Source organism: Schistocerca gregaria, chromosome 5 (assembly GCF_023897955.1).
Source record: "Schistocerca gregaria isolate iqSchGreg1 chromosome 5, iqSchGreg1.2, whole genome shotgun sequence".
Lineage (NCBI taxonomy): Eukaryota > Metazoa > Arthropoda > Insecta > Orthoptera > Acrididae > Schistocerca > Schistocerca gregaria.
In genome coordinates this window covers 654,896,434-654,920,751 of record NC_064924.1, presented here as the reverse complement: position 1 = coordinate 654,920,751, position 24,318 = coordinate 654,896,434, and the positions used below count along the sequence as shown (strand labels likewise).

Sequence of the window (24,318 nt, the reverse complement as noted above, 5' to 3'; positions counted from 1 at the left end):
AGGCAGGAAGAGAGATAGGGTGTGGGTGGTTAGTGGCTCAAAGGGTGACAGCCGGTTTGATGGATAGGAATGCTTTCCTGCCTTTGTGCGTATGTTTTATCCCTTTCTTAGTAATTATTGGTTTAAAATTGCATTTCCAGTATATGCAGGCTATGCTGCAGAAAAACACGTTTTTTTTATTTTCAATAAAGCATCGACTGTCGTGCTTTGCAGAAGTTTGTATAAATAATCGAATAGTTACTGGTCACTGTTCGTCATCCGGGTACTTTCCTCATCACTTCTTACTTTATTTAAGGTTAAACAATAGAAAATCCAGGTTGGAATAATGATGATCATATGAAAAATGAAGTTGCTGCTCACCATATAGCATAGATGCTGAGTCGCAGATAGGCACAGCAAAAAGACTGTCACACAAGTAAGCTTTCCGCCAAAAGACTGTCACACAAACTTTCTGCCAGAAAGGCCTTCGTCGCCCATTGCTGCCACCTCCCACCTCTCAAAACCTGATAGATTCCAAACCTACAACCTCCTTCCTTGTTGCCATGACCAACTATGTCAGCCTATTTATTGGCCATCTAGAGGAATCCTTTCTAACCACCCTGAATCCCAAACCACTCACCTGGTTCAGATGCATTCATGACTCCTTTAGATCTGGATTGATGATGAGGACCCGTTTTCCACATTCCTCCAGAATGTCAATATCTGCTCCCCATTTGCTTCACATGGTCCATCTCAACTCAACAAGCCACCTTCCATGATGTTGACTTCCACCTAAAAGATGGCTACATCAGTACTACATCCATATCAAACCTACCAACCACCACTTGGACAGCTGCCACCCATTATGTACTAAGAAGTCCCTTCTGTACAGCCTAGCCACCTGACGCCATCGCATCTGCATTGATGAGCAGTCTTTCTTGAAATATAACAAGGGTCTCACTGAGGCTTTCACGGATCATAATTACCCTCCCAACCTTTACCAAAACTTCTCTCCAGTCACCCACTGCCTCCCGAAGTGTCATCATCTGGCTACAGAGGAGCATTCCCATCATTACTCAGTACTACTCTGGACTGGAGCAACTGAATTACATTTCCTGCCAGGGTTTCAACTACCTCTCACCATGCCCTGAAATGAGAAATGTCCTGCCCTTTATCCTTCCCACTTGTTCCACAGCGGTATTCCACTGCCCACCAAGCCTACACAATAACCTTGTTCATCCATACACATCCCCAGCAATCAACCACATGTCTCATGGCTCATATCCCTGTCATAGACCTAAATGCAAGACCTATCTCATACATCCTCCCACCACCACTTCCTCCTCCTCCTCCTCCTCCTCCTCCTCCAGTCTGGTCACAAGCAGCAGGGCTACCTGTGAAACCAGTCATGTGATCTACAAGCTAAGCTGCAACCAATGTGGTGCACTCAACATGGGTGTGACCACCAACAAGTTGTTTGTTCACATGGATGGCCACCGACAAACTATGGCCCAGAAACAGTAGGACCACCCAGCTGCTGAGCACTCTACCCAATGCAGCGTTCTTCATTTCAGTGACTGATTCACAGCCTGTGGATCCCTCTCACCAACATCAGCTTCTCTGAATTGCACAGGTGGGAACTCTCACTGCAATATATCCTACATTCCAATAACCCTCCTGGCCTCAATTTTCATTAGTCATTGTTCTGTATCTACCTATTCCTTTCCCTGTTCCCATTTCAGCACTACATAGCCCTCCATTCCACCAACACACTCACAGTCTGTTTACTTCTCTCCTTTTAAGCTACCCTCGCTCCCTCTTCCCCAACCCTCCATTTGACTTGTCGATTGCACCTAGCTTCCCTACCCTCATCCCACCTTGTCCCTGTATGCTGCCACAAGCAACAATTTACCATCCTCCACCCCTACCCCACTACCTCTCCCCCTCCCCACCCCATCCTCCTCTCACCCCCACCATCCAGTTGCTTCTCACATCGTTTTTTGGTTACATTCGGCTGTTTAGGCCTAATTCTTGATCGTGCAAATTTAGAGTTATGCCACAAATTTAAGTGCATTTGTAATAGTTTACTTACATATTAGTTTCCAAAACATATGTAGTGTCATTTTGCATCTGTATTTAATATATTATCGTTATCGCTTAGTAAATCTCTTAAATAATTTCCAAACTACCATGGATACTAAGTGTGTGAGCTGCAGTAGGAAAGTTAGTTCAGGGGTTTTGTGCAGCTGCCATGACAGGTGGTTTCATTGGGGAAATTGTAGTGGCGTGGGAATTGGGGAAGCAAATGAGACTCTTCCATTCTCTTGCAGGGTTTGCTTAAGAGATAGGATTATAGCTGAACAGAAGGAGAAAATTAGAGCCCTTCAGGCTGATTTGGATAGAGCGAGGGAGGAACTGAAGAGGTTAAAGGGGGAGGAGGGCAAACAGTGATGGGAAGTGGTAGCTGGGAACAGGGGCCATAGAAAGAGGACAGTGTCCGACAGTTTCCCCAATTGGCACAACCAATAGATTTGCCTTGCTACCACAGTTAAGTATGGAAGAGGCTCCAGTAGAAGTAGATGTAGTTAAGATGCAACACAATCTCACTAGAAAACCAACTGTTTCAAAAAAAAGTAGAAAGTAAAGAGAAAAGTTCTGTTGCTAGGTAGCAGCCATGGAAGAGGTGTGGGCCAAATTTTGCAGGAAAAATTAGGTGACAGGTAGCAGGTCACAAACTTTTTCAAGCCAAGTGCAAGTCTTGGCCTGGTGGTAGAGGATATAGGTTCCTTGTGCAAGGGATTCACAAAGCAGGATCATGTGGTGATAGTGGGTGGAGTGGGAAACAGTATTGACAGGGATCAGGGCTACAGCATTGAGCGTGAGATGGTGAAAGTAGCCTCGGCAACGACCCATACCAATGTTGGGCTGGTGCCTGCTTTCGTGTGGCATGATCAGCCCCAGTTGAACCACTCTGTCAGGAGGGTAAATATGGAGTTGGGTCAGTTGCATAAGGCAGCCACTCTGTCCGACATTGGATTGGTTCCTGTCGAGGCTATTGATAGGGGGGATTTCACAAGGCATGGCCTACATCTCAATAGGAAAGGGAAGGGTAAATTGGCAGGGTTGTTAGCGAAATCCATAAGGGGGCGACACTAGTACTCATGGATGTACCTCTTTTTTAGACTAATATCAGTGTCCAATGAGAAGTTCAGGCAGGCAGGTGCTAGAGAGGTCCAAAACTCACAAAATTCTCACACCATATTTAACCAAAATATTGGTGGATTAAAGAAAAAAGTTGATTCTCACAAAAGTAAAGTAAAAAAAAAAAAATATGTTACCACTTTTCACCAAAATATTCCGGGATTGAAGAATAAAGTAGATGAGCTCCTGGTCTGTTTAGATTACATTAAATCTGATAATGTAATAGATACACTATGCCTGTCTGAGCATCACATTGTATCTGATATGGAAAAGGTAAATATCAGTGGTTATAAACTAGCTGCAGATATGAGTTGCCAGATATGTCAAAAGTTATCACTGTGTAGAAAGCTTAGATACAAAAAAGTTTTGTCTAGATCAACATATAGAAGCATGTGCCTGTCAACTTAAACTGAAGGAGGGCTCTTTTATAATTGTAACAATATATAGGTCCCCTTCACGAAACTTTCATTTATTCCTGGAAAACTTGGATGCTTTGTTGTGCTGTCTGTGAGATAGGGGAAAGCAAATTATTATTTGTGGGGACTTCAATGTTGATTCACTGAAAGAGTGTAATAGGAAGAATGACCTGGAAGTCTTGCTCGGTTCTTTCAATTTGACATCTGTCATTAATTTTCCTACTCGGGTAGTAAAGGAGAGCAGCACATTGATAGATAACACTTTTATAGACCAAGATAAGTTTAATAACTTAAATTCTTGTCCTGTTGGGAATGGGCTTTCTGATCCTGATGCTCAGCTAGTTACAGTATATGACATAGCTCCATTCAGTAATTCAAAACTACCCTCTAAAATTGTGCGTTTAATTAATGACTCGACAATTAGAAATTTCAGAGAAAATCTTCAGCAGTTAGACTGGGATGAGGTGTACAAGGAACTCGATGCTAATTTAAAATATAACTTATATCATGATACACTTGTAAGAGAATTAGAAAAGAAAGTAGTTAAATCTAAGTATAAGAAACCATGCAAAAAAACCTTGGCTTACTAAAGGAATAAAAAAAAAATCTTGTAACCCCAAAAGGGAACTGTATCTAGCAACAAGAAAGGGTAATGACCCAGAAACAACCAAATATTATAAAAACTACTGTGCTACATTAAGAAAGGTTATTAAAAATTCCAGAAGCATGTGCATCATGTCTGAGATTAATACCTCTGAGAATAAAATCAAAACAATTTGGAATATTATTACAAGGGAGACAGGACAACCAAGAGTACAGGATGACAGCATCACCATTAGAGCAAATGGAAACTTGATAAACAACAAGCCGGAAGTCGAAAACATTTTGAGTAATCATTTTTTAAATGTTGTAGAGAAAATAGGATATAAATGTTCATCAGAAGAAGCAAGGCAGTTAATGAAAAAGGCCTTATCCACACAATTTGATACAATTGAAATTCCACCCACCTCTCCTTCTGAAATTAGGAAGATGATACTCTCTCTCAAGAATAAAAGCTCACATGGAATTGATGGCATTTCCAGCAGGATAATAAAAGCTTGTTCCCAAGAAATAAGTGAGATTCTTAGCCACATGTGTAATAGCTCTCTGAAGCAGGGTATTTTCCCACATAGAATGAAGTATGCCATTGTTAAACCACTGCATAAAAAAGAGGATACGTCTGATGTCAACAACTACTGCCCAATCTCTCTTCTGACTGCCTTATCCAAAATTCTTGAAAAAGTAATGTATTGTAGAATAGCTTCACACCTTTGTAAAAATGAAGTTTTAACAAAATGTCAGTTTGGTTTCCACAAAGGTTTTTCAACGGAAAATGCTATATAAGCTCAAGTACTGTGTAATGAACGGAACAGTGCTCAAATTGTTTAAATCATACCTAACTGGAAGAATGCAGAAAGTTGAAATAAACAGTTCACATAATAGGCGAAAAACTGGTGATTTCTCAAACTGGGGGACAATCAAGAATGGGGTGCCGCAAGGTTCGGTCTTAGATCCTCTGTTGTTCTTAATATATATTAATGACTTGCCATTCTATATTCACGAAGATGCAAACAGGTACTTTTTGCTGATGATACAAGTATAGCTATCACACCCAACAGACAAGAATTAACTGGTGAAATTGTAAAGGTTGTTTTTCAGAAAATCATTAAGTAGTTCTCTGCAAATGGGCTCTCATTAAACTTTGACAAAACACAGTATATTGAGTTCCACACAGTAAATGGAATTACACCATTAATAAATATAGACTTCGATCAGAAATCAGTAGCTAAGGTAGAATATTCAAAATTTCTAGGTGTATGCATTGATGAGGGGTTGAACTGGAAAAAACACACACAGGATCTGCTGAAATGTTTGAGTTCAGCTACTTAGGCTATTAGGGTCATCGCAAATTTTGGTGATATACATCTGAGTAAATTAGTTTACCACGCTGTATTTTCATTCTCTGCTTTCGTATAGCATCATATTCTGGGGTAACTCATCATTGTGTAAAAGAGTGTTCATTGCACAAAAGTGTGTAATCAGAATAATTGCTGGAGCTCATCCAAGACCCTCCTGCAGACACTTACTTAAAGAGCTAGAAATCTTCATTGTAGCCTCACAATATATATATTCACTTATGAAATTTGTTATTAACAATCCGAACGAATTCAAAAGTAATAGCAGTGTACATGGCTACAACACTAGGAGAAAGAATGATCTTCAGTACTCAAGGTTAAATCTAACTTTGGCTCAGAAGGGGGTAAATTATGCTGCTACAAAAGTCTTTGGTCACTTACCTAATAACATCAAAAGTCTGACAGATAGCCATATAGCATTTAAAAGGAAATTAAAAGAATTTCTTAATGGCAACTCTTTCCACTCATTAGATGAATTTTTGTATATGGTAAGTGGGTAATTTCCCAACCCCCACAAAAAAAGAAAAGAAAAAGATAATAATTAAAAATATTGAGTGTCATGTAATATTTTGTCTAATGTAATATTTTGTATAGACACCTTTTATTAACCTGACACGTTCCACATCATTACGAAGTGTTGTACTCATGATCTATGGAACAAGTACTAATCTAATCTAATCGAATGGACTGCTGTCCCCTGTCTGGCTTCTGCAGCCAAAGACTATGGTCATGTCTGTGAGTTGAGCTTGTGTGTGTGTGTGTGTGTGTGTGTGTGTGTGTGTGTGTGTGTGTGTGTAATTGCAATGGAGGCCTTTATTTTAGGTTTCTATTTCACATTCTCTTAATCCACAGTGAGGGCTGACTATTGTTTAGAAATGTAATTGTTGGCTAATGTGAAGTCTGACCATCCACTGTGAATACTGAGCAGTATGAACAGGGACTTTAAGGTGTCCTGTCATGCAGCTTAAGAGGACTTTTTTGTGTGTTCTATAGGAGCCACGTATACCCCGATAGGCACCATTTGGGCCAAATTGCAAGTCTTGCAGTTGGTTTGAAATGTCACCAGACGTCAACAATGGACATACAGTTGTTTGACTGTCACACGGATTTTGGTATGGTGGCCCCTAGTGTTGAGAAGCAACTGAACAAGTTGAAAACACATGAGTCACCACGTCGGATGGAATGCTAATTTTGTTTTAGAGAGCATTGGCCCCTTATTTGGCTTGCGTTTACCCTTAACATTGCTTCACAATTCTTGGGCATATTCTAAAACTGAACATAATTAATTTACTTGAGAGACAAAAGCTACTCTCCACAGATCAGCACAAACTTAAGAAGCATCAGTCGTACAAAATTCAGCTTGCCTTTTTGTCATAAGGTATCCTGCGAACTCTGGATTAAAGGCAACAGGCAGATTCCATATTTTTGAGCATTTGACATAGTCCCACTGCGGACTTCGAAAAAAGTCCAAGGATACAAAATAAGTTTTCAGATCATGAGTGGCTTGAAAAATTTTTAAGTAATAGAACCTAGTATGTTGTCCTGGATGGTGCGTGTTCATGAGCCAAGGGCATCGTCAGGAGGGGGGCACACACACACGCACGCACACACGCACACACACGCACAAAGCGGTGGCGGGAAAACATACATATAAAAGGTATTACAGTTTGCAAGCTTTCTTCACCTACATCAACTCGCCAATCCATCTTATGGCCTGTGGTGGAGGGTACCCTGTACCACTACTAGTCATCTCCTTTTCTGTTCCACTCGCAGACATAATGAGAGAGAAAAATGACTGTCTGTATGCCTCCATACAAGGCCTAATTTCTCATATTTTATCTTCGAGGTTCTTACGTGCATTTTGTTTTGGGGGCAACAGAATCATTCTGTCGTCAGCTTCAAATAGGAGTTCTCTAGATTTTTTTCAATAGTGTTCCTCTAAATGAATTTCGCCTTCCTTCCAGGGAGTCCCATTTGAGTTTACGAAACATCTCCTTAATACTTGTGTGTTGTTGGAACATATCAATAACAAATCCATCAGCCTGCCTCTGAATTGCTTTGATGTCTTCCTTTAATCTGACCTGGTACAGATTGCAAACACTTGAGCAGTACTCAAAAAGTAGGTTGTGCTAGCGTCCTATATATTGTCTCCTTTACAGATGAACCACACCTTCCTAGAATTCTCCCAGTAAACCAAAGTCGACCTTTTGCCTTTCGTACCACAATCCTCATATGCTTGTTTCATTTCATATAGTTTTGCAGTGTTAAGCAAAGAAATGTAAATGATGTGACTGTGTCAAGCAGGACACTACTAATACTGTGTCCAAACATTACGCATTTGTTTTTCCTACTCGTCCGCATTAAGTTAAAGTTTTCTCCATTTAGAACTAGTTACCATTCTAAGTGAACTTGTATTCTAGAGTCAGTCAACTTCGTCACCTTACTGTAGTACACCACAGCATCATCAGCAAACAACTGCAGATTCCTGTCCGCCAAATCATTTATGTTTGTAGAGAATAATAGCAGTCCTACCACACTTCCATGGGGCACTCCTGACCATACTCGTCACTCTGATGATCACTCACTGTCAAGGACAACATATTGGGTTCTATTACTTGAGAAGTCTTTGAGCCACTCACATATCTGCCGGCTTATTCCATGCACTTCTACCATTTTTCAACAGCCTGCAAGGGGGCATAATGTCTTCTAGAAATATCGAATCTGCCTGTTGCTCTTCATCTGTAGTTTGCAGCATATTACATGAGGAAATTCACTTGGAAAGCTCACAATTTCAGCTGAATGTCACTGCTGAAAAGAATGTGTTAAAATGTTATGTGATGCATACACAATTGGACAGCCAGACATCAGCGAAACTGATTTATGAAAAGGGTCTAGGATACATAGTATTTGACTCCCCTCCCTCCTGAAATCTTGGTTGTTGTCACTGATGTGTAGCATAGCCAGAGTTCTAGGTTATATGGGAAGGTGGTGATATATGTAAATAAAATCGAATACTGCAAAACACACTTTTAGTACCTTAATAATGAAGTCCAAGACTATGTTACAAACACAAAAATGGGGGAAAAAATTATTACATTGTGTGACTCGAACATACTTCCTTCTGCTTCTGTAATGCCTCACTCTTCGCACTGTGCTAAGCTGTATATGTTTAAACAATAATCTGAATGCTTTTTAATGCTGAAATGTCATGAACTGACATTTAATTACAACAAATTGTTAAAAAGAGTGACGTATTTGTGATAAATCTACAACGCACTGTTGCCTTGAATTGGCTTCTCCCGAACTAAACAGCAGAAATGGGCATCCTTGGCTCACAAATGTTCATGTGGTAGTGTGGCCGTAGATACATCTGTCTGATTGCTCGGTAGTTGTTGGCCCTAGATGCCTATCCTTTGCATTGCTCAAATGTTTGTAGCAAAATTCTCTCAAGCTTCCAGCCATGCCAAGTGGTTTAAAACCCAAAATCTTTCAGCCAAGTACTTCTCAGCCATTGTCACACGTTTAATGTCTTCTGCTTGCTGTTACTGTCCTTATATAGCAGCACTGCCTTCTGTGATGTCACTGGTGCTCTCTCCATTGACTTGTAAGGTAACGTTTCTGTTGCGAGCTCACCACGCCCGCTTCCACTTTCTGATGGTTGGGTTCCAAGTTGTGCTTAGGGCAACTCGCCTTGTTTATTGAGGGTGTCCTCACAAACTTTCATCTCTATCATATATTTTATTATGCACTGTCCCAGAAACTATTAGTACATGTAACAACAGATGTCTTGTCAAATGCAATACAATGTCCGTTTTGTAGAGCATGCTCTACTCACACTGATTTCTCAGGACATTGAAGGCGAAAGCATCTCTTTTGTTCTACATAGTGATAATCAATAGTATGCAGTCTGTCCACCATAAAACTGTCCACATCGACATGGTATTTTGTATACTGCTGACGTTCTGACATGATCCCTCACAGGCCTTGTGAGTTGTTGAATTTTTGCTGGAGCCCTGAAGACCGGTTGCCTCTTTAAGAGGGGGTTATCTTAGGGTCCTTCTGCTTATGTGTTTTCAGAAAGATCACTTGCAAAATCCGGCAGTTGTTGTAGCTGTTTTTCTTGAATACTTTGCGTAAGTGGCTCAGTTCTTTTGGCAAGTTTTCAGTGTCTGAGTTGGCTTCCACTTGATGCACCGCAAAGGACAGGTAGGTGCCAGATTGTGGTAGGTGTTAGCATTCAGATATCGGTCTGTCTGTGTGGGTGGATGGGTGGGTGTCCGGTAAACACTGCGACTGAGATAGCCATTTGCTTTACAGTGGACGAGGATATCAAACAGGTTGGCTATAACTGGAGGTAATTGGTTCTCTGTTGAGACAGCATTTGTGTAGTTGAAATATTATCTAGCATACAAAGAATATGAAGATGTCAGAGTGTGTTTAAATAAATCCACAAATAATGACACCACATCTTTTGTAGTTGGCAGGAGAGCCAACACCAAGTTACTAGAGGAGGCCGAAAGTCACGTGATTTAAGTCACGCAGGCTGGCGTGAGGCCTGGAACAGGACAAGGAAATTAGAATTTAGAAACAACGGACGTAGCTGGTGGATTATTTAACTTTAATCCATTAATGATGAACGTCGCTCTTGATGGTACATAGTTCATAATATCAATAGTAACTGATAATGGCACCTTGCTAGGTCATAGCAAATGATGTAGCTGAAGGCTATGCTAAACTATCTTCTTGGCAAATGAGAATGTAGTAGGCAGTGAACCATCGCTAGCAAAGTCGGCTGCGCAACTGGGCGAGTGCTAGGAAGTCTCTCTAGACCTGCCGTGTGGCGGCGCTCGGTCTGCAATCACTTATAGTGGCGACATGTGGGTCCGACGTATACTAACGGACTGCAGCTGATTTAAAGGCTACCACCTAGCAAGTGTGGTGTTTGGCGGTGACACCACAACATCAAAAAAGCTTACCATAATATCTCCTTCTCAAATCTATCGTATTCTTGATGGGGTACACACATTGAACAACTTGTGTAGTAAAGAGGCTGACAAGATGTTTCGATAGTCTGTATGTCAGCGATCATGTGGTGCTTATGATGGGATACAGAGATGTGTTCTTCTTGTGAACCTTTGGACAGTCATCCAATGTAGATGGGAGGAGATTCTTAGTGACATTCTCTTCCAGTGAAGACCTCTTGAGAAGCTCTTTCGTTTTCGCTATTCTAGACATTGGGTCCCTTGGTAACTTTTGATAGGTCTCCTGCTCCACTACCAACCCAATATTTGCATCATAGTCAGTTCATTCCACAATGAGAGCTGTATTACCCTTTTAAGCAGGCAGGACTACAAAAAGAGATAATCATTGCAGAGTTCATTAAGACCATTATGCACAGATGTTGTCATGTTTAAGGTTGGTGGCTTAGATTCTGAAAGACTGGTGCTGGGTTCTCGACAGATGTCTTCAGCTGTTTTGCTGGGAATCTCACGATCTGCTTGTTCCACACCACTTATATCATTAGATCAGTGAAAAGGATACTTTGTGGAGATGGTGCAGAATTAAGTTTCTTCATCCTTATATCATTAGATCAGTGAAAAGGATACTTTGTGGAGATGGTGCTGAATTAAGTTCCTTCATAAGAGCCTATGTGGCACCTGCATTGATGTTTCTCTTCATCATGTTGATAACGAGGTGTTCTGTTGTTTTCTATTCTGGCCACTTCATAGCAATGCCATGGAGCAAAACAGAAAACAACAGAATGCTCCATTAGCAATATGATAATGAGAAACATTGTCGCAGGTGCCATGTCAAGTCGTAAGGAGGGACCCAATTTTGCAACACTGCCGTGGAGTATCCATTTCGCTGACCTAATAAGTAGTGTGGAACAAGCAGTTCAAAAGATGCCCAGTGAAACAGCAGAAAAAAAAAAATGTTGAGAAATGAGCCACATTCTTTAAAATCCAAACCGCCAACCTTTAACATGACAACAGGTGAGGGTAATGGTCTTAACAAACTCTGCAACGATCCTCTCTTTGTAGCCCTGCCAGCTGACAAGGACAATATAACCGTCATTATGGAGCAAGCCAACTATGATGCAAAGATTCGGTTAATGCTGTAGCAGGAGACATATCGAAAATTACCAAGGGACGCAATAATAATGAGGAAGATGTCTGAGCTCCTCAAGAGGTCTTCACTGGAAGAGAATGTCATTAAAAATCTCCTCCCTCAGTCACCTAGACCACCTACAGTGTATGACTGTACAAAGTTTCGTAAGAAAAATGCAACTCTTGTGTTCCATCATGAGCACCATTACATCACAGGCATACAGAGTCTCGAAACATTTGGCCAGCCTCCTTACTCCACACGTTGGTCACCGTGTGCACTACATCAAGAGTACGACTGACTTGATCAGTCAGATGAAATGCCTCTCTCTTGGAGGAGGAGATATTATGGCAGCTTTAATGTGGTGTAATTATTCAAGTGTATTCCCATAAATGATTCTATAGATCTGCTCTCCCAGTTATTTAAGTACATTCTGACCTCATTGTATTTTTTGTATGATAGAGAATATTTTAGCCAGATGGATGGCATTGTGATGAAGAGCTGATAAACTCCAGTAATAGATAATGTGTTTATGGATTACTTTTAGGACATTGCCCTTAACATGGCTCCTGCAAAGCCTAGTCGCTTTTATCGTTAGATCAAAGACACGTTTGTTTTGTGGCCTCATGGACATGAAAAGCTGGGAGAATTCTCTGACCACAACAACAATATCCATGACAACATCAAGTTCAGGATGGAGATACAGATGTGTGGTGCTTCGCTGTTCCTTGAATCCTCGTCACCCAAAACAAATGGATGTCTGAGCCACATTATTTACCAGAACCCAACCCATGTGGACCGATATCTGCACACTAACAGCTACCGAAGACCTTTGTGCATCAAGAGGAAGTTACCTCAGATGCTGAAAACCTGCCAAAGGAACTGAGCAATTTACGGAAAATGTTCAAGGAAAATAGCACCAATTATCTGTTTTTTCCATGTGCCTTGTCAAGATGCATTCTGAGCGTTTATTCTCATTGTCAAGTGCAAATATTTACTTAAGCTTTTTTTGTGATGTTTCACAAACAATTTGCATGATGATTTATGTGTTTGTGGTTTTCTGCATAATGGAAGAGGCACAGTACCTTATAACCTCACAACGACGATACAGTACAAGAGATACAGAACAATGTATGTGCAAACATCACAAAAAATACTTATGCAAATATTTACATCTGACAGTGAGAATAAATACTCGAAATGTAACATGCCAAGCTGGAGAAAATATGTAACTGGTGTAGTGTTTAAGTATTTAAATAATGATTGCCCTAATAGCAGGCTTACCGAAATCATCTATTATGATGTATGAAATTAAGTCAAACATTTCTACTTCCCACAGTTATTAGTTCCAGTTACACCAGTGGTAAACGTAATAATAAATACAGATAATCTTTATTAGACAATAAACAAGCCACAGATGAGTATTTTGATGCCTGATACATACAAATATCATACATGAAGTACAAAAATGCAAGGAGGGATCCTATACATAATTTTTACTACTATTACTTAAAAAGTTATTTCCCATATTTTACATTTCCCCACATTTTACATCATTTTTAAAGTCTCTTGAAAAGTGTAAATGTTGAAGTTCCACTATAATTGTTTACTCAAGTTAAGAATGTACTTGTAGTTGCTGTTAGGACACAAAATACTTGAAGGAGGTAAGTACTGGCCAGCCATTCTGTGTCTTCGTAATTTTATTGTTTCTAGATGAATTTTCCTCTTAATAGAACAGTATAGTTTTGCATTTATACATACTAGCATGAAAATATTGTAATGAACTTTCACTGACAATAATAGAATTATGGGACACAATTACTGGGTAGTAGTTACCTTTAGAAAAAATATGAGTACTGCCAATAAACACGTAGGGCCTCACTTTTTGTGATGAGGCCTTCTGGTAGGTATCTGCATTCTGACCCCTTCCTGGACTTAACCTCCATTAACCCATCACCCCCTCCCCCTTTTTCTGTTATCCATGTATGTTAAGTCGGAGTGACCTGCCATTCCCCAAAAAGCTAGGAAAGTGGGTGTAATTTTTTATGTTTTGTAAGCAGTACTGACGTCTCTCCAGAAGGTAAGCGCTGCCCAGAAATTCTATTTCATAATTATATTATTGTCATTGAAATTTTATCATAATCTTTTCATGTTAACATGTATTAATGCACAGGTATATGATTCCATCAAAACTAAATTTCACTTGAGAAAACTATAAAATAATGAAGACACAGAATGACTGGTCAGTACTTGCGTTCATTTCTACTACTGCCAACAAGAAACATTTAAAAGTGAAAAAAGCTATTATTAGCTTTTGGAACTATTAGTTCCTTCCTGGGCAATGTATCATTTCTTTCACTTTCCCCCTGCCCATCTCTCTCTCTCTTCCCCTTTCTTTTCTCTAGTGCTTAATTGGACCTTTCATTTCTCGTAATCAATTTTGTACTCATTTTCTCTAAGTTCTTATCAGTGTACTATCGACCTCCTCATCTTATCTCCCATTATCCTCACAACACATAACAAGTGGGTCTCTCTCACCCTGGGGTGTGAGTTACTTGTACATCTTTTTTCACCCATCTCTCCTCCCGAAGAAAGAAATACTTAATTTGGAAAGCTAGGATAGTGTATGTACTTTTATGTGTGTCTATCAGCAGCACTGGCATTCTGCTGAGTGTAAATACTATCCAGAAATTATTTCTCGTAGCTTTAAAAGTTTCTTGGAGAATTTATCTTAACAGGAGTATCTTATTGAAGAAATCCCACATAAGAATATATTGCATATAATAACTGTCCCAACTTATTACAGAAAATAAGCAGCAGTATTTAATCATTAATTATGAATAAATTTTTGTTGTATCTTCCATACTCATGTGAAGTATCACAGAGGGATTTTACAGAACTTATCGTATTATACAAAACAATAGTTTACTGCCAATAAAAGTATGCATAAACGAGAAGTGTCAACATCATTAGTGCACTGAGCTCCTGTGTTATCCAAAAATTAGTGAAGTACTTTAGCAAACCCAAATGAATAAATAATCAGTATAGTACATGTATGTGTTATATGCCAGTATGATGAAACAAGTCACAGAGATCAGATCTGCAACAGGGTATTGTTACCAGTAAAAGTCTGCCTATATCTGCTTGTTTTCACTGCGAGTTTAATGGTTGTCCTGATGTAAAATGGCTGAATAAAATGTCACACATGCCACAGGTTACTTTCCCTTTGACGAAGTGGGTGTTACCACTGATGGGCTAAAGGCGATGCTTTGGACGAACTTCCCTGCACGCATAAAAATGTGAACTGTAAATGAGCTGAGAAGGAGCATAGCATTGGAGATGGATGTTGTGAGGGTTGAGAATGTGATTAGAAGGTGAATAGAAAGGATTTGATAGTGGTGCAGAAGTCCAAGAAATGGTTATTCTGGCAGAGATTCAGGCTGATACATATAGACTAGTAGTGTTTAGTGACAAGTCTTACTTTATTATTTCTGAAGTTAGTCAGTAGTTGTAAAAGCCTGCACGCAGAAGTGATCCAACTTGTACATGTTGTCATAAGAATTCACTTATGCTAAATATATATGTTCTAAGTAATAGTATTGAATAATAGTATCATTGGAACTTAAAATCACTGGTTTGTATATACATATAATTAATGTATTGAGGTGGCATGCAAGCATCCTCAAGCCCCTGAGGAAGCATGTTCCTCAAACCACTGACACAAGTTCAGGAGCTTCGAGGAGGTTTGTTGTTTGCCAGGTGCTGTTTCGTTCATTGGTGCATAGTGACGGCAGACATGTAAATTATATCGCTTAATCCAGTGCTAACATTCTCCACATGGGAATATTTCTGCCACCAAGATAAACTGTGTTGTGTAGGCAAGTGGAGTGCATCGATTCTTGTATTTTTAAGTACGTACATCCACACTTCCACCAGCCTAGGTGATCATTAACCATATTTTGAGATCCCAACAGCAGTGTTCTTTCACCAATACTTGCCTCTGTTCTTTGATGTGCAGTGAGTAGAACTACAAATGTTGGACATTGGTTTCTCACCAAATGTGCCTACCACTGAATGGGCGAGTAATTTTCTTCTATGTCTCGTGTACACACTGTTGAAGTCTGCAGTACTCAGCAGCAACTCCTGTCATCAACTCTTTGTTGACCACATCTGTTGATTCTTGCACACAAGCTTGGAGGTGGAGTGCACATAGTCTAACCAAAATCTAATCTAGTGCAAAGTACAGAGTTTATTAATTAATTTCTTTTATTTTTATACAGGTTTCACCAGTTTGCTATCTGTAGTGGATATTGCTTGAAACTTGTGAAAATATAATTGTGTTGTGAGAAATATAATTGTTTTTGATGTGTTTGTCAATTTATGTTAAAAAGCTATTGCTATATAACAAGATGATAATATTTGGGAGGTAGGCAGCACATGTGCAGGATAGTAATGTATGAGGGAAAGGCAGCAGTTGCACAGGATGAGAATGCTACCGGAGCCAGTGAGTTTGCACAGAACATGATTACAACGTGGATGAGTGGATTGGGAGGGGATTATAGGACACAGAAATGAGAGACTGTTGAATAGAGGGTGGGGTGGCACTCCAGTCTATTTGCTAAACGGCAGTCTCAGCATTGTGTGTTCAGCTGGCACTATGTAGCTGCGCAGAAAAGCTCATTAAAAGATTCATCTGAAAGCTAGTAAAGTTCTCATTCTGTTTTGTGTACCTGTTGATTCAACATTTCTACTTTACTCCTAAATTATTAACTTGATTAAGTTATAATCTTACAAGTCTGCATGACATTTTGAGCTGGAGGTGTCAGATTGTGTACTGGTATTTTCTTCTTGACGGTGTTTAAAACTGTTTTCACCAACAGATATCAAGATAAGCGAATTACATTACACAAATTTGCTACACTTGGTGCAACCTGCTAGAGTTTGCCTTGCCACTCTATTATTACACCTAGTCATCTGCACATGAAATATTGTTCTCATTTTACTTTTCGTAATGTTTGGGTGTCCTGCACTAAAGTAATCTTACAGTTTATTTTTATGTGGTACTTACAGTTCGCACATGTTTCTATGAAACATTTGGTGGAGTAAATAGATTTAGAATTGTAAGTGTTATACCCAAGTGATTCAATAATAGAATACATCTTGTGAGAAAATGCAGTTTTTGAAAACTGAGTGAAACCTATTAGTTCGGCACCCGATGGAGGTGACAACACTGTCTCTCATTATGGAATACTGCAGTGTTTCATTTGTCTCCATTTTGTGCCTTGTGTATCACTAACTTCGTTGTTATAATTTGTTGAAACACCTCTTTTCCTCCATATGGAATTTCATCATCAGCTCATTATCAGTATAATCCACAGATTTGAATCTGTGATGATTGTCTGCTGTTATTTCCACTCAGTTCCTGTGTATCATGTACATCTACAAATACAGGATTTGGAGTAACTTTTCTTATCTGTCAATGTCTGTGCATATATCTAGTCCCCATCATTATTTTGATGTTGGCATTTTAGTGAATTTATTTAAAGCTTGTATTTTTGGGATTCATCAGTATGTTTAATTTTTTGCGTGTTTCATTTCTGCATCATTTTTCTTCTGTTTTATCTGTAAACAGTAGAACTGCCTATAAATTGTATTTGCATAAGATATTTATTCTCTTTCAACTTCTGTGATGCAGTGTTCTTATTTCCAGTTTTATCACCTAGCATCAGTTCGCATGCAGGAGCTTTGCACCCAGTTGGATATCTCAGATAAAGAACTGAAAAGAAAGATTTGGACGTGTTTTGAACATTCAATAATTCATCAGACAGATCTCATGCAAGATCGGCATCTCGATCAAATCCTTATGTGTGCTGTTTATGTCATGTGTAAGGTAAGTGTAAGCAAAAATATTTGTCTGTTACATAGTTTTCAGAGTGATGACAGTAACTTATGAATGAGAATAGAGAATATGATGAAGCAATGTTGTGAAACAATGTGATAGACAAATAACGGACTCAAAGTTAGATATAAGACAGCTGTCAAGTATGACAGGGGAGACTGCAGAAGGACAAACTAAAAATATAAGTATGTGATATGTAAATATCATGTCCTCCATCTTGGTAAACAAATAAAATTGTCTTCTCTTCTATTGAATCGCATTTTGCCACTGCCAGCCCCTCTGAATGGTCGTGTAAACTGTTTTGATTAGATTGGACAGCAAGTGGTGCTTTTAAATATGTTTTTATTTAACTACATCATTATTATATAAAGTTCTTGATGATCTAAGCTTAAAGAAGATAAGGCAATCACAAGCCCACTACTGTGTTACTCATATGAAGCAAACCTCGGAAAATAAGAGCCGATTCAAATTTTACCGGTACTCTTAAGCCTGTCATCAAGAAGATTAATTATATGAAGCATATGTTTCAATTTGTTACAAAAATCACTGTTGATGCAAAACTTAGTACTTATTTACTCTTAGAGGAAGAAGAGATCAGAGTATGAAGCATTCGTTCGTGTGTCAGCAGCCTGTTGTGTCATTATCTGTGCAATATTTTTCAGACCACAGGAACTGAATGTACTGAAGAAGTCAGGGAATTGAGAAAGACTCTGGAGGGACTGAACTGATCACTGACACAAAGAAATGTATTGAGTCATTTTGTTACAAAATCCTATGAGATCCTGCTTTGGAAAGAATTGGGAGTCATGTAAATGAAGATGAAAAAGTTAGTTGAATTATTGTAATGTTTGTTGCCGATTGCAGAAATGGAGAAATTGCCATTTTTGGACAAGAGCCATTCCACATACAGAAAGTCCACGCATATTTACCTTTCTTTAATTAGAACAAGTCTTCCCGACTCGGCCCAGAATAATTCTGTCCTTAAGACTTTAATATTCAGAGCTCAGACAATATCAGATTGTGATAATCTGCAGTCTAAATTAGACTGTTTTAAGTGTGTATTAAGAAAAAAGTTGATATAAACGACACCAAAATAGATATCTGAAATCAAATGAATGGCCAGACCCATTCATTCAATGGGAAAAGCATCCAGCAGCATTATGTGCAGTTCAAGGAGCAACCTTTAGCAAAATGAAGTGCATACACACTGTGGATAATTAAAGAAATACAGCCTCCAGTGAAGGATTACAAGAGTTTGAGGATACCTGAGATACGCAAACTTAGAAAAAATAATGTTGGCTGAACTTAACCTTACAGAAGGACATAATATCACCTTTGAAGATCTTATTTCATGCTTTGTCTTCTTGGAACTATGTAATAAAAGCAGCAGTAGAAATTCAACCTGGGACTGGTCACAAAAAACATTATGTTCACAAAGAACCAAAATTAAACATTTGAATGAGTGGTAACTGATTGTATCTTCCATCCACTCTTAAGTTGTGCCCCCAGGGGAGCAGCTGTTGGGCGAGGGGGCAGTACTTTCTTCGCAGATAGTTTTTCATATTTGTGCATCAAAATCTTGCCCCAGATGACACATCACACCACTAACAGGAAAACAGTTGCATTACTACCACATTTATGATTTTGGAAATTATAGTTTAATACTTAAACACTCTCTTTTTACTAAATGCTAAATTAATTGTTTTAGCTCTGCTTCATTGGGATCTCGTATATTCCTTAACATCCGTCCACTGCTATTTCCTTTCGTGCTGACGAAGTTATCTCAAGTGATGTGACATTTGTGTAATCCTACTTTCCAGTGTCTTTTTAAAAATATTTAAGTATTTATTCTTTAAATTTTCAATTATTGTTCATTTCTGTCTTGGAATTCGTTGTTTTTACTTCTCTCTGTGTGTTTCCTAGGTGTCTGGGAGTGACAAAACATTCACAGAAATAATGAGATGCTATCGTTTTCAACCTCAAGCATCTTCTCATGTGTATCGAAGTGTGCTGTTGTCATCAAAAAAACGGAGAGGTTCTGGGTCTTCAAGCAATGGAACGTCCAGTACATCAAGTCCAGTACCTACAGACGCAGAAAACAAAGGTAACTTGAACCTAGAGTTTTGTTAAATGAAGTTCATTTTAATTTTAACAAATTAACAACAAGTGAACATAAATGTTTCCTGGAAATTACTTTCCTAAAATGACGTTGATAATCTAGCTCAGTTATCAAGGTCATTTTATAAAAACTTGATTTTTTTAAAAAAAGAAAGAGGCTATGAGCAAAGCCTAAAGTTTTTTAAAAACAAGTAGCTGTTAAGTTATTAAAAACCACAGGAGAGATAAATGCACATGATAATTAATAAAAATTGTTACCAAGAATTGCAGTTCAGTTGGAATCACAGTCTTTAGGAACTGCACAGATGCCTGAAGTCGTTGAGGGTGTGGAATATGTCAGGCAGGTATCTAACACTGACAGTTTAGCTGAAATTTTCTCCTGAGCACTCTGCATCATTGCAGAGCTCTTACTTGACACAAATAACTGTACAATGTGCCAATTCATAACTCTAGAATCATTGTATTGCTGGCTACTTTCAGCGAATTTCGAAAAAGTTTTTAAGCTTTCTAAAGCCTCAGTCCACGAGACGTCCATTGCAGGTGTATCTTCTTCATCACTCTCTTTCTGGTGCCTCCTGTGGATTGAAAACACTTTATGGTATCACATCTCGGCTTCTTCAACCAGTTTAGGCCATAATTTTGTCCAGGGCCAGTGCAATGATGTATTTTTCACAGAGGTCCAAGTATTAGCAGCCGTGAAAGTTGCACTGGAACTCCTTGACACTGCAGCCTGAACTCAGCAGCTTCTGCACAAACATTATTCTGTACCAGCTCTTGAAATTTTCTGTGACCGCCTGTCCATACATGGAATTAGTGATGTAACACAGGAGGATATATGAAAAAAGTATTACGTAGCACAAGCTCCATTTCTGGAGGGTGAGCTCGCCAATTATTAGGAATGAGAATTGTCTTAGAATTTTAAGGTAGTCTTTTTTTCCCCACAGCTGGAAAAAAAAGTGAAAGAACCAATCTTTGAACGACTCAGTTTTCCTCCAGGTGTTAGTCTGTACACCATAAATAATTGCATATGGGTTATTAGAGGTCTAGGCTTTTAATATTTCCCAGCCATAAAGAAAGGCAATTTATGATCACCTGAAGCATTTGCACAGTGTTGAATTTGCCAAGCACTTCCGTAATTTGCCAGTCTCATCAAAGTTGTAAATTTGGTAAGGGGACAACTTATGCTCATCAACAAGCTTCTGAAATGGTGTTTAGTTTTCATTTGCATCAGCCTTACCAGCAGATTTTATTTCACCAGAAACGTATAGGTTTTGGATGCCATGAAAAATTTTGAAATTATGAAGCCACTCTTTTGAGATGAAAAGACTTCTTTGTAGGTAGACCAAATTGCTTGTGGGAAAGATTTGGCCTCTTCTATGTTCATAGGCCCTGTTATTGGCTTTTTCTCTGCTCTCTTAGGGCTGAACCACTTATACAAAGCTTCATCTATAGTTTATAAAATAGAAAGAAACTTTCACATGGGAAAAATATATTAAAAACAAAGATTCCAAGACTTACCAAGCGGGAAAGTGCCGGTAGATAGGCACAATGAATAAAACACACAAGCACACACACAGAATTTCGAGCTTTCGCAACCGGCGGCTGCTTCGTCAGGAAAGAGGGAAGGAAAAGGAAAGAAGAAAGGATGTGGGTTTTAAGGGAGAGGGTAAGAAGTCATTCCAATCCCGGGAGCGGAAAGACTTTCTATAGTTTCTAACTTAAGTTTTTAAAATTTGCCTGGCATCTAACTTGTATCTGAAGCAAGATTTTTTGGTGGGACATCAGTGTCACATCTTGTTTTGCTGTTTTAGGCACACTTCCGTTCTGTTTGTAAACCGTATTCACTGCACACACGAAAATTTTACTGCTCTATAGTTTAACAATCTTACAAGTAGCTGAATGCTGATTCAGCACAATGGCTTTATTAAATAAAAATGCACAGCACTGATGCAAATGTAAGTATTGTAAATTTAGAATCCTTGGATACTAGCACAAAGCTATCAATGCATCCGGCTTCTCTTGGCAAGAATATAACATGAGGCAGACAATTGTTATTGATGATGTGCCACAGTGGGTGGTTCTTTTGTTTCTCAAAGCTGTCTGACTGTCAACTGTGCCAAGCTAAAAATATGGGAAAATTCCTACTGTACTAATTTACCATCACAAACCCTAAAATATGTATTTTCACCAAAAACTTTTCATAGAACTCATTGTATATTTAAAAATAATCCGGAAGAGTAGTTTATTCGTTACTTCCTTTCCGGACAAGGTATTGATGCCAAGTGTTAGAACCAACTCATCCACAACTGAAGGGGGTGAAGCAACTCCAGACACTATCAAGCCTTTGCAGAGTCCTGGCAGATCTTTGTGAAAGTGAGTCTTAATCATCATCTTATCGCTACCTGTTAGAGATTTTTCCATCACAAAGGTTTCAACATGCAGTATGTTTTCTATTTGTTCATCAAAATTGGATTTTGTTATAGAGCACAATTTTCTGAAAAATGTATTGTTAACAGCTGAAATGTCAGAAGAGTTGGTTCACTAATATAAGGTTTTACAATACTGTGTTAGTTTGCATGTTAATATGAATTCCTCTATAATGCCACAGTAATTCTACTGGTGATACTGTCCTCCATCTTTTCTATTTTGTGCTGATTTTTCATCTCAACATAACCATTAATCCTAACAGTTACTGTAATCTGTTTTGCATATTCTAATCGTGGTCTCTCTAATTTTTTTCCCATTTTAATGCTCATTTTAGTACCTGGTTAACTATTCCTGTATGCCTTGGAGGATCCTGTACTAACCTGCCCCTTCTCCTGGTAATGGTTTTCTGCTGACATCTTTAACCAACTATTCTTTTCTAGAACTTTCTCCATTTCATACTTTATTTGTCCACTTAATTTTTTTACGCCTCTTCAAAGCACCATATTTCAAAAGGTTTCAGCTTCTTCTGTGGATTTCCAGTTGTCCACATTTCGCATCTATTCAATTATATTCTCTAAATGTAAACCTCCTTTTGATATCTTTCTTATATTGGCCATCATGTGTAGTCTTGCTCCCTGGGTAGCACATCTTCCAACTATTGTATTGTTTCCAATTTTGATGTTTAGCAAGCTGTTATTCTCCTTTCATCATTTCTTTATCGCCCCATCTGTGGTCAGTTTTGTTTTGAAGAGTGGTAACTATGCTACCGATTCCTTCCAGAATGTTTCTAAGGCTACATTTACACTGCTGGCACTTCACGACTTGCTGCTGTCACATTACCACATGTTTCTATCACGTTACTGCTCGTGCAGGCATACTGCTGCTTGCGGGGAGTCTTTACCCTGAGTGAGTGGATTACTTGCTGTTATATGAAGTGAAAAGCAATTTTCTACGTTCTCTGATAACTATTACTGATTTGTTCACACAAAAATATATCAGCAAGGAGAAAGAGGACAGTGCACCCTTTTCTTCGAATGCAGAACATTCACACTGCAGCTACTTTCACCAGCTATAACAGCAGCTTAAAAATTACCCAGAGCAGTTTTTCAGACATTTACAAATGCCACAAGAAATTATTCAGTTTATTTTAAAAATTATTGAACCAGATAAATTAAACACAGAGCCTCGAAACAAGACCAGTCATAAAAGATGATATATGAAGAAAGGATTGGCATATGTAGTAAATATGGCCATGGAGCATGTACAGGGACTAGGATTAAATGAAATCGAATTAGATTAATTCTCGAAGAGTATAAAATAAATACTGTCATGACCACAGAAACCAAGAAACAGACACACAGGCGGCTCATGTTTCTTTTGTGAGTTCGTGCTTTGCACCCAGGGGGCCCTGAGCTAATGCAGCCCATTCTTCCTTCCCAGGCTGCATTTCCTTCCACATGCTCTCCCTCCCCATCCTTGCTTCTTGCCCTCTGTCCCGTCTCTCAGTGTTTGTACTTCCGTCGACCTGGCTGTCCACCTGGTTTCCTGTATTTCTTGAGGTTTTGTTCCCATGACCTTTCATTTTTCGTCTTTCTTTTTTTGGTGTTCAGTGTCCTATTTTGGGGTTTGACCTCCACTTCTAAATTTTCTCTCTGTAGTGTCAGCCATTTGGGGAAGAACTTCCTTTGTAGACTCTACAGTGTGGATTCCTCTGCCCCCCTTCCTTCCATGCTGTAACCCCCTTCCACCCCTAGGTCACTAGCATGTGTAGCCAGTCTGTGTAGAGGGGCCATTACGTGTGCTATCTGGCTGAGCACCATGATGACACAGGGATCACACGTCTGATGCCTAAGCTGTTGCCTTCCCATGTATACCTAGGAGTGGTTGCTTGTCATTCTGGAGAATTGGAACTCCTGGCAACAGCCGCCGTGCCGGATAGCCCTTTCTGTGGCTTGTTGGTACCCATAGGGAGAGTCCCTGATTGGAATGGTTGGTATTGGGACACATGCTTTGCGTCTGAATGTATCAGGCTCCAGAACATTGGCTGTTGTTCTGTGGTCGTTTCTTCAGTTCATAATGAATCATTTAATGCTACTTTTAATGACCCTTTGGGCTCCCTTTCCACAGCTACACCTTGGTAGGAGGGCTGGGCACAATGGCTTGGGGTGAAACACTTTCCTCACCACCTGGCCTGTATATGGCCACAAAGCTGTTACTT

At 39.1% G+C, this 24,318-nt stretch overlaps 1 protein-coding gene across 4 annotated transcripts in view; it reads left to right on the top strand.

The window, feature by feature from the left end:
• Positions 1-24,318, top strand: part of LOC126272671 (retinoblastoma-like protein 1) — a 169,176-nt gene that overhangs the window by 131,368 nt on the left and 13,490 nt on the right. For all 4 annotated transcript variants that reach the window (XM_049975687.1, XM_049975688.1, XM_049975689.1 and 1 more), the window contains 2 exons: positions 17,367-17,546; positions 19,479-19,659. In XM_049975687.1, coding sequence (XP_049831644.1) covers positions 17,367-17,546; positions 19,479-19,659 — 361 coding nt within the window. The remainder of the gene's footprint in view (positions 1-17,366; positions 17,547-19,478; positions 19,660-24,318) is intronic.